The following is an 11,634-nucleotide window of genomic DNA, read 5'->3' on the forward strand; positions in this document are numbered from 1 at the left end:
GCAGGGATCGCCCTTTATCCCCTTAACGCCGCGCAAGCGGGCTCTGTCACCTGGCTGCCTTGAAAGGGGGATCGCGCTTTCAGGTTTCGGCAGCCTTGAAGGAAGGACGTGTCACTCCGACGGAGCTCTGCCAGAGGTGCCTTTCCCTCATCAAAAGCACCAAGTTTCTTAATGCCTACATTACCGTAGCGGAAGAAACTGCTTTGAAGCAGGCTGAAGAATCAGAGAAAAGATACGGAAGAGGTATGTTTGCTCCTGGTTGATATTAGTCGTTAAAAAGCTGTTGTGGAGGAGCTCTTCTGTTAGATGAAGCACGTTTTCTTTTTAAAGCAGGTGTATGCGCTACTCGTTTGACTATTCGGGGATGAGGCTTGTGCTTGAGGCTTTTGTGGGGGCGTTGGTGCATGCTCGGCACCCAGGAGTGTAGTCAGTTCAAAAATCAGAGGGAAAACCTGGACCAAACCAGGCACTGCAGATCAAATGGGCTCTGTGCTTCTTGAACAGCACTACTACTGGTTGCCTCTTCTTTCCCTCAGCAGTTTATTTTGAATTGGTAGCCAACAAGTACCACGAAAGGAGGATGCAGTGGTCTTTTGCAGGCCGTTGACTGCGATAGACAAACACCTGGCTCAGCCTATCAGGTTTTCAATTAGAAAAGCAAATGAAAATAAAGCAACTTTGTTAATTGCAGTTGGTGAACAGAACAGCATTCAGTCTTGTTATCTGTAGCATTTAGAGGCTGATCATCCTTGTTTTCCTTTGCGTTTCCCGGAAGACAGAAAAGGGGAATTTTCATCTAATAGGGTACTTTTTTTCCTTCCTGGGTGACAGTTGCTGTCCTCTGGCAGCCTAAGAAAATTGCTAGCCAGAGTGTTTTGCTTCCTGACATAGGCCTTTTAATTTTAATTTTTTTTTGCTGGATGGTGGATAATCAATCACTTAGGGAAGATTTTCTCTGCTTCAGTAATTTTTTGAGATCATATCTACTGTGTATGTCAGTTAGGCAGAATTTATGGATCCCAGTCTAGGGATGGAGTAGATTTAGGCAGCACCTATGGCTGAAATAAGCATTACATGGTCACATTTGAAGAGGTAAGCACTCCTTTGGGATAGCTAACCTATATGAAAGCAGCTGCCTGTCTTGCGGGCTCAGCCACATTTGCAGAGCTCTACTCTGCAGGGCCAGGTCTGGTTTGGGCAGAATGCTCAATGCTAGAGTTAAATGGAAGATGTTTCTTGAAAATGTAACAGACAACCATCAAATGCTAAGTGGATAGCATTCTTACTTCCAAAAAACACCCAAAGGGACATGTAAAATAAACCGTAATTGATAAGAAGACTATACATATAGCACTCTCTGCTTTAATCTCTGTTGTCTTTGCAATAATTCCTCATGCAGGTCAGCCGCTGGGTGTTTTAGATGGAATTCCTGTTGCAGTAAAAGACAACTTTAATACAGCTGGCATTGAGACAACATGTGCATCAAACATGCTAAAAGGTACAGTAGAGCTTTTAAAGTAAAATCAGATCTCTTTTCAGAGCTGTTGCTCTTCTCTTTAGAGGGTTTATGGAGTGGAGTCTTCCAGAAATCTAAATATTTTCAAAAAATGAGCTGAACTCATTTGAGAAACCATGTTTATCTAATTTCTTCTGCCAAGCTCATTGGTATTACAGATGCACCTTTTTCTTGTGTAAGCATATTATCTCCTTTATTCATATAGTTACATGCTTTTAACAATGCAATGTTTATTATAGCCTATATACTAAAATAGAATTGTTCTGTAGTTTGCGTTTTGCTTCATGTTACTTTAAGGTCTACAGGAGAGCGGTCAGTACTGTTCTGTCTAGAAAAATCCAAAGACAGTCTCTTTTTTTTTTTGTTCTGTTGATAATTGTTGACTTAAGTAGTTTTTTCATATGGCTGTAGGAAGAGTAGACATTAACAATTCTTTTCTTTATATTCCTGATATACAAACAAGTTCTATAAGGCTTTTTTAATTTTTTGAAATTTCCTAAGCTCATTGTTTCTATTAACATGCCGTGAACATTTTCCAGGCATTAGAATGTTTTCATAGTAAAAGCAAAAGTAGAAAACATTTCTTGCATCTGTTTTATTCTGCACAAAGTAAAACTGAAGTTTTGTGGAAGATAGCTCAAGTAAATTAGCAGAACCCTAATCTTATTATGGGGGTTTTTAATAGCAGAAGAAACAAAATATGACTTTGCCATTTTAAAAAGTGTTGCTTTTTGATGATGTTTTTACCTGAGATGCTTTTCCTTAAAGCACATTCTCGGACCCATTGTGATTGATTGCAGTGTCATGGCTGAGAGTATTAGAAGTGATGTTGTCCTTGTTATTCCTGTTGCGGGTGGGGGTGGAGAAACCCCAATCAATATTCACAAAAGGAATTGGTTGCTACCTAGGATCTTATGTAAGTGTCATGGTTCTCATCCTAGTTTATGTAAGGTCGAAGTTGTCAAGGGTGCACACGTTTGATCACAGGATAGCCAGTTAGTATTTCAGCTTGCAGTTAACCATATGCTCCTTTATCTCACGGTAATGGGAGATAATTCAAGATAGCTTAGCACTTTTCTGTAAAGAGCTATTTCTCATTTCTTCTAATTTTAGACAGTTCCTGTAAATTGACTGAATGCAGTGATTTGCTACCCTGTTTATGTGAAGTCTTAGCTCCACACTCTAGAAATGTATAATCCAGAATTACTGGGTTGTAAGCTGTGGAGAAAAAAAAGACATTGCAAACAAAACAGCATTTGGTTTACTTTGCTAAATTTTGGAAATTACTCATGTTATCTTGAAACAAAATTTTGGCACTGTGAACTGACAATTCTTATGCCCAAATAATGACAACTTCGAAGCGTTCAGAGTAGGTACTTCTAAAAATCAGCTGTATCTCACCAATCACTCTTAACTGTTCTGATTGTTTTCAGGTTATATTTCTCCTTACAATGCTACAGTAGTTCAGAAATTACTGGATCAGGGAGCTGTGCTTTTAGGAAAAACAAACCTAGATGAATTTGCAATGGGGTGAGTGATGTTTATTATTTTTAATGTGTGATTGCACGTTAAATAGAATACACACCATCTGTTTCGATCTATCTGTAATCCTTACGTCCTCTTTCTGTGAGGTTAGAAAATAATGAATACTTACCTGTGAAGAGTATATAGAGTTGCATTAATTTCTCCCTGAGCATTTATACTGTTGTGTAAATGATATAAACGCTGAGTTTTATGAACATAGTGTTCAACTATAGCTATGTTTGAGGGGGAGGGAGCAATACAGCCTTTGCAGAAGGCCAAGGGCAAGCAGACGACTTCCAGATCCAGTAGTGTGTAAGTAAAATTGGTTACACCACCAGTTAATTGCTGCCTTTTTCTCTCTTCTTACTGGTGGTTTTTGTCCTTAGCTAATTACTGTCATGTCTCCGATGGCAGTCACTGCATCTGCCGGTCAGCCACTGGAGTAATTTGTACGAGTACTGCCTGATTTGCTGCAAACAGACTAATCTAAAGCAACACTTTACATTACCGAAGCTAACGTTGGTGACTTTCTGTCAGGAGCACGTTGGAAAATGCTCTCACAAATTGATTCTCCAGCAAATCAGTGAAGGCAGCCGAGCTATAGCAGGGAACAGCACTGGGCCGTTAGGGATGGGAGTCTCTGACACCACAACTGCTGGGCCTGGAAAGGAATGTCTGGGACTTTAATTACCTATGAGAAACAACAAGTGTTGTGTTTTGATTTTGGTTTTATTTTGCCTAAACTGAAGACAGAGGTTTGGCTGGGAATTCACATGGATGAGGTGGAAATACTTCGACTGTATTGTTTTGGATAAAGTCATTTCTGTGTCAAAGAGACGCTCAAAAAAAAACTGGTTATGCAATATTACAACTGGTCTAAGCTCATTAAAGCACAGGATACTCCTAAAAAGGCTTATCCCACCGCTGGCCACTCATCTCTGGTCTCTGTGTTTGCATGGTCCCTTATGCTAGCAGCAGCATGGCTGCACCATGAGCTTGATGAGGGAGCTGATCCAGCTCAAAAGTAATGATGTATCAATAAGGTTAGTTTTCAACTTCTGTGTCAGCCGCCTACTCTGTCTGATGATTTGGCTAATGACACTGGCACCCTGGAGTCAGGGGGAACATGGGGTGGAGGTTGTGAGGAAGGAGGAAAGTACCCCCCGCCCCCGCTTCTGGTGGCACCTCACACTTAGGTGACCACAGGCTGACTGAAACCAGTTTCTGAGAAGCCAGTCTACCACTCTGAACCAGTGAACTGTGGCCTCAGGAGAGGGCTACAGAGTGAGTAATAGTGTTACTTACAGAGAAGTGCTTGTTCCTGCTATTGCGGGACTTCCCCCCCCCCCCCCCCGGCAGCATGGTTTTCCACAAGACTGTGGTCATCTTCTTTTGCCTTTTCCAAATGCAGGGTTAGGAAACCAGAAGACTTTTGTTTTGAAGCAGACATGCAGCCTTACTGTTACATATCTTAAATAAGTTTTATGTTTTTGTGATTATGTTCTTTTCAGTGGCATTAGCAGAAGTGAGAAAGAGGTACGAGATGAGGTTCTGTGTCAGAAAGGGGTGAAGATCTATAAACTTTATAATTCTGTGTAATATTGTTGAAGTTTACTGCACAAGGATTTATGTACACCAGTCTTTTTGTGTTGAAATTGAATTTGCTAGGATGAAGGATGAGGAATTGGATAAAGAAAAAAAACTTGGTGAATGCAGTGTGTCATCTGTCACTTCTGTCTGTATTTGTCCTGTCTGACTATCTTAGATCTGGGAGTACGGATGGGGTATTTGGACCAGTCAGAAATCCCTGGAGTTATTCAAGACAGTACAAGGAAAAATCTGTCCCAAACTCCCATTCTGACGATGAAGAGTCTAACTGGGTAATAACGGGAGGGAGCTCAGGAGGCAGCGCGGCTGCTGTGTCATCTTTCACATGTTTTGCGTAAGAGGCTTTTTAAATTGTTTTTTATTAAATATCTCAAAATATGTTGCAAGGTTTTAATTTTCTAATTTTCTCATAATCTACTTTGAAATGGGAGGGTTATTTGCACTGGCAAGCAAGAATTTATTTCAGCATCCCTAGTTTATTTGCGGCATATCATGAAGCTGGAATGAATCCATGTAGGCAAATATAGGCTTATTCATTTTGAGTGTCAGCGTACCGATATGACCACTTTACACTGTGTGAAATAAAATGATAATGGCAGCAAAGGAGCGACAGTTTTATTGTTATTCCCACATACTCTTAAAATTAACATGGGGTTTGTGACACATCCTCTTCCTCAGTAAATGCATTACACGAATACATGCTGAAAATGTAATTCAGCAAATGAGGAGATCCCTTAATTTGTAACAATATAATAACCTTCCCTCCCCTCCTTTGTTTTTATAGCAGAGTTAATGTAATAATGCATGAGATTTGGGATCTAAAAGCTTTCAAATCCCTGACTTAACAAAAGGATACTCAGATACTTACTACACAGATATTTACAAACCTGTCTGTTTTAAAAAGTTAGAAGACAGTTTTAGGTTTTTTTGTTTTTTAAAAGGAATTTAAACAAGCCGGGTTTTTTTTAGTAAGAATTATTATCTGCATGGAATAACAACACACTATTTAACAAATCAGTTGTCTATACTATCTTCCCTATCCTGTTAGGTATATGATCCTTAAAACTTTACACCTTTCATTTTATGCAGTTTTTAGAGCTACATAGTGGAGCACATTTTATAGAAGATGATTTCAGTTGTGTTCTTAACTGGAAGGTGTTTAAGAATGCTCTTTAGTTACTGTGTCCTTGTTTACCCATAGACTGTAGTATAAGCGTCTATTTTATTGTTAAAATATTTTTTGCTAATGTTGATTATAGCTTTTTTTTAAAAAACATTATGTTTTTATATACAAAACCCAATTTATTTTATTATTTTATTAATATAATCTCTTCATCTCATTGCCCTTTGCTAGCATGTAGTCTACTCAACATTTTAATACTGTTGAAACTGAACTCAGTGCATTCCCAAGGACTGCGGTCCTTGTCCTGAGCCAGAATGGCCTGATCCTGATAGGGTCTGGCACCTTCTCTTACGTTACTGGGCATGCTGAACTCCCATTTTGCACTGCTCAGCACTTTGTCATCAGGGAGATTTTTCGTCCAGCTATTTTATTGCCTATAACCTATTGTATATCCACTCTATTCGTTCCGTTCAAGCATCAGGAATGCTGCCAGTCTTTGTCTTTTCAGTTTGAGATTTGGATGTACAGAAATGCTGCAAAATTGAGGATGTTTTATATCAACACAAAAGCTTTGAAAAAATTCCACTGCAGCAAAGTCAATTGAATTGGTTCAGCCATCTCAGAAACAGATGCCTATGGAAAAAGTCACATACCCACTTCAATAAAAATTATACCTCCTTCTGAAGTTTAATTTATTTTTGGCAAAGATTTGGATGAAAGACATTTTATTTTTTAAATGGTGCTTCAGTTAAAATCATTAAAAACAAGAGAAGAGCAGGTTTCATTTCAATATGAATTTCCAATTCCATTACAATTTTTGAAATAAAAATTTCACTTTAGAACAAAGTTTCACCTGTGAAAGAGCAAAAAAAAGAAGTCAACTTTAAAAAAAAAAAAAAAAAAAAAAAAGAAAAAATAATACTGTGTTCTAAAAATGCACCTAAGTTACTCTAAACTGGGAGTTCTGATGCTCTGCTTTGTAGGTTTGGAAACAGGAAAAACATCCAAGACTTTGAAAAGTATGCCCTATTATTAGGAGCAAAAAGAGTACTGTGTTGCTGTTTATTTGTATACTGGAAAATGCTGCTTTATAGTGTATTGGCTACTGAATAAATAAGGTATCAGTGTCTGAAAATTGTACACTAAATCGTGTAGAAATACCTTTGGAGTCCACAGAACTGGAACAGACCAACAGAGAAGGCAGAAGTAGATATTTAGGGCCGTATTCAGATGCCTCTGCTTTGTGGAGAGAACTGGGCTCTCCTGATGACTAATTCAGAGGCTCTAAGAAAAATAAGAGAACAGATAAAAAATAGCAGACATAAGGAGCAGACTGAAATTTAGGCTGTGTGATTATGACTTCTAATCTGGAAGAATTCACATGTTTTTAAATCCATGCATCTTAAAGGCATACATTTTTATTATTTGGAAATGTTCTGAATTATTTTACTAATGATAATCCTTTTGAAACCATAGAGCTTTAGGGTCAGACACAGGAGGATCTACCCGAAACCCTGCTGCTCACTGCGGTGTAGTAGGTTTAAAGCCAACATATGGACTGATCTCTCGCCATGGTCTCATTCCTCTAGTGAACTCCATGGATGTGCCAGGAATCTTAACCAGATGTGTGGATGATGCAGCAGTTGTGTTAGGTATTACTACTACATATGTCTTTGTATACAGCATATCTTTGTTTACAACATTGTCTCAAAACAAATTGAATTCTGGCTACCCAATGTACATTTTCCGCTTCTTCATATGTCATGTCCTATTTCAGGTGCACTTGCTGGACATGATCCTAAAGACTCTACCACAATTCAGGACAACTTTAAGCCATTTGAACTACCCAATTTGACTGATGTCAGCAAGCTCTCGATAGGAATTCCGAAGGTAACATTTAAATCCTGTCAACAATTGTGGACAGGAACAGCAAATAGGACGCAAAAAAAAAACCTGTTTGTGTCTTGCCCACCGCCTCCCAGTCTCTCATGATGTAAAACAGTGAAGACAGTACGAGGAGCTCCTGGAAAAAAGCAGTATGTGCTCTGTTACCTGTGCAGGTGATTCGGAGTAAGCATATGCTAATGCTTCGTCTAAAAGCATGAGCTTTGTCGTCGTTGTGGGAAGCACTGTCAGGAAGTTCCAGGTGAAATGGGGAACTTCTTGGTTCTCTGTTGCTCTTTCATTAGTTACCTGTATAACCTCAAACAAGTTAGTTTAGAGATTAGTACTGGTTTGTGCAGTGCTTTGAGATACTTGTCTAAATGGCACTGTGTTAATACGAAGCAGAATTTTAAAGGTCATTGAGTGACACAAGGAGCTGTGATTCGCAGAGCTCTGATAGGGATTGAAAGACAATTGTAATCTGGCTTCTGATGTATGCAATTCAATCATGTTTGTAACTATAAGGATACTTGCAATTTAGGCAAAACATTTGGAACTTCAGCCTATTTTTAATTTAGTAAAGGCTCTGCCTTCAAAGAGACAATGTGAACAACATTTATTATTTTGATTCTCAGTATTTGAAGCTGTGCTAGAACAGGTGTACGAAAAGATTTAATGCGGTAAACAGAGATGTCCACTGACCAATTAATTATTCCGGATCTGTGAAATGCAAAAACTGTATACCTAGAAAATTAATTAGCTGCATACTGTTTAGATTTTGATAAATCTAAAATAGTAGTATTGGTTAACTATTCATATCCTTTGGACAGTTGTTTTCTACTGCTACAAATTATCCTAAACAGGTACATGCATATATTAAACATGGGTCATAGCTGCTCAGAAATCAGACAGTGTTATGACCTTGATACCATGAGTTAGAACTAAAGCAAGTATCTTCAAAAATAGAGTATTTTAATAGAATATCTTTAACTCTAGCTCTTAAACAGGAACATAGCTTATCTAAGTCTTCTCCCAACCCCTTGATTTAGTGGGTTGTTTTGTTTGTTTCACTGAGGCATGCCAGTTGCCACTGATATGCTGTGGCCATAATTTCTTTTTCTCTTTCCTACTCACACCAGCCCTAGTGTTAGGATTTAAACCTGAAGAGTTTCTACCCACAAACTGCAGAGCAGTGCAGTATAGTCTCCATGAATAGACAAATAAGTGGATAACTGGGCAATTTCTCCTTCAGAAGAAACTGCTGAAATTCCATGGTCTGTGATATGTGGGTTTATCTTACTGAGATGAACATAATATTCTTAAAAAGACCGAATCCTGTTAATTTTAATACTGCTTGATTGTATAATATTTAGTAGATGCAAAAAGCTTTAATAAGTGGTATTTAGTAGGTGCAAAAAGCTTTAATAAGTACTTCAAATCCTATAGTGATAAGGTAATAGTTTCAATGTACTTTTAGCAAGCAGTATTTGCATTTTGGTTGCCATTAGAAGTAAACTGGTATGTAAAATCACTCCCCTTCTTATTTTTCTCTAAGGAATATCATGCACCAGGGCTTTCTAGTGAAATTCTGTCTCTCTGGTCAAAGGCTGCTGACCTCTTTAAGAATGCAGGTGCTAAAGTAATTGAAGTGAGTCTACCACACACTCGTTACTCAATTGTCTGCTATCACGTGCTGTGCACAGCAGAAGTGGCATCAAATATGGCCAGGTTTGATGGACTGGAATATGGTAAGGCCTTTGAAATAACTTTTTTCTCAGACAATAGAAACTTGCTGGATGCCCTTAAAAAGTATTCGTTTTAATAGATATGCTTTTCATGGTTGAATGTTTGATGTTATTTCTCCAAGATAGAATAGAGCAAAAACCCCGTCCAAATAAAAATTGAGTAAATAAGTACATATTAAAATATATTTCACTTCTAGACATGGGAGTGTCTGGGCTTAAAATCTGTTTAATATTTCTGTAATAAAACAGGAATATGCTGTGTTGTTTTCCAGAATAGTAGCATGTCAGACTGCAGCAAACAGTGGCCTATTGTATTACTATATATAACATTACCTTATGTTGTTAAATCTCAAGAATTACAAGAAGTATTAATTTCCAAATTGCTGCTTCTTTTCAGGACACCGTTCTGACATGAACAAGTCCACAGAAAGTATGTATGCTGCAACACGACGAGAAGGCTTTAATGATGTTGTAAGAGGAAGAATTCTATCAGGAAACTATTTCTTGTTGAAACAGTAAGCAGAACATCTTGAAACTCAAATTTGCCAAGTTAACAATTTATTAAGCAAATGGTGATGAATTGTTCATCATGACATGAAAAAAAATTTGTCCTTGCACTAGTTCCTACTTGTATTATTGTTATTGCTTTTGCTATATAATACCTAGCGAACTGTTAATAACGAATGAAAATGTTTTCCCTTAGTCTTACCAGTGAGCCTCCTGAATTAAATAAGTAAAACAACTTAGTGATTTTTTTTTTTTTCCCTCCTTCCCTACCAGAGTATTATTGGCACCCGTTAGTTAAATTAAGCAAAACTCTTATCCTATGGTATGACATTGAAATCATACTGAAGCCATTGCTCTCATAGTGTTAAAAGTTCTGTAGCTGTTAACCTCACTAAAACTGCATAGAAGAACTGCTGGCACATTCTAGCGAGGTCTTCTAGAGAAAGCCAGAAGATACAGCAATTAAATTAACTATAGCTCTTCGCCTCAGTGTACAGGGAAAGGAAGACACTGGCAAAGGTACTGAACTCGTATCTTTACAGAAGTCAGGTTTTTATCCAGCTCATGTAGAGAAGCTGGTGCATGGATCAATTTGACTTTTTTTCTTAGTTTTCACTCCTTATCCAACAGTCCTAATTTATGTTAGTAAAACTGCTGTTTTTCTCTGTCTTAATTTGTTCAGATACTAACAGAAATATTAGTCGTGTAATCAGTCTCAAAGCAAGTGCACTACAGAAAGAGCTCTGTCAGCAAGAGTATTCATCAGATGTGACTTCTGGTTGCTCTCAGAGACAGGAATGTTGTCAGTCAGTATGTAACAACCAGCTTTTATGGAATGCCGAAAAAAACTTCTGGTTATAACTGTCCAGATCAGCTTTCCTAAGGCTGCTTTAAAATTCAAATAGTTCACTCTTCTGTGAAGGAATATACAATTGGCTTCCATCAAGATTGAACAGGATAGTCCTGTTCCCTGTCCACAGTAAATTACTTCTGAAGAGCAGAACCCAGGGTTCAGAAAGCATTCTTAGAATAAATAGTAGGGAAAAACCATCTGTGTATGCTGCAAATGTTGCATTTTACAGATTATTTTTATCTTGCTTTTGAAATCTGTCAAATAACTAGGTGATTGTTCAGGAAGCAATGGAAGCTTGTCAACATTGTATCAGAATTAACAGAGAGTATGTGTTTGATTTAACGGTATTTTTTCACTTCTTTTTAAAACCCAAAATAGTCTTTCCAGCTTAAAATATCATTTGAGGTCCTTTTTTTTTTTTCCTTTCACTGTTTTTCTGAAGTTAACAGCTAGGATGATTTCAGAAATGATTGTAGAAAAAGGGCTAATTCCCATGATATAACTTCTTAACTTAAATCTGCTGTCTGTTATTGATTATAACCATTTTCATTGGCGTTTTTCAGAAATGTAAATCTTTAGATTATTCTAACAAAGTGGCTTTTGGGCAGTTTCAGTTGTTTTATCTATAAGCACTCTGGCATGTAGCAGTTGTTGATACCTTTTTTTTTTTTTTTTTTTTTTTAATAGCTGTGGTTTTACATGGCAATTACTTTTGAAACTGAATTTCTCTGAATTTAAGGATTCCACATTTACCAGTTCTGCATATGAAGTTAAAAGGAACAGTAGACGTAAAGCTGACTAATTTGTTTCTGCTTCAGAATTGTGTAAAGATAGTTTAGAAATCTATAGACCGCATGTTTACATGGGGAAAAAA

At 37.6% G+C, this 11,634-nt stretch overlaps 1 protein-coding gene across 1 annotated transcript in view; it reads left to right on the forward strand.

The window, feature by feature from the left end:
- Positions 1-83: 83 nt before the first annotated feature.
- Positions 84-11,634, forward strand: part of QRSL1 (glutaminyl-tRNA synthase (glutamine-hydrolyzing)-like 1) — a gene marked incomplete at its 5' end in the record, with an annotated part of 13,501 nt that continues 1,950 nt past the window's right edge. Inside the window, 8 exons of the mRNA XM_009585476.1 lie at positions 84-243; positions 1,400-1,498; positions 2,950-3,046; positions 4,806-4,982; positions 7,248-7,423; positions 7,549-7,661; positions 9,211-9,403; positions 9,798-9,915. Coding sequence (XP_009583771.1) covers positions 84-243; positions 1,400-1,498; positions 2,950-3,046; positions 4,806-4,982; positions 7,248-7,423; positions 7,549-7,661; positions 9,211-9,403; positions 9,798-9,915 — 1,133 coding nt within the window. The remainder of the gene's footprint in view (positions 244-1,399; positions 1,499-2,949; positions 3,047-4,805; positions 4,983-7,247; positions 7,424-7,548; positions 7,662-9,210; positions 9,404-9,797; positions 9,916-11,634) is intronic.

This window comes from Fulmarus glacialis, unplaced genomic scaffold (genome assembly GCF_000690835.1).
Source record: "Fulmarus glacialis isolate BGI_N327 unplaced genomic scaffold, ASM69083v1 scaffold12709, whole genome shotgun sequence".
Classification (NCBI taxonomy): Eukaryota; Metazoa; Chordata; class Aves; order Procellariiformes; family Procellariidae; genus Fulmarus; species Fulmarus glacialis.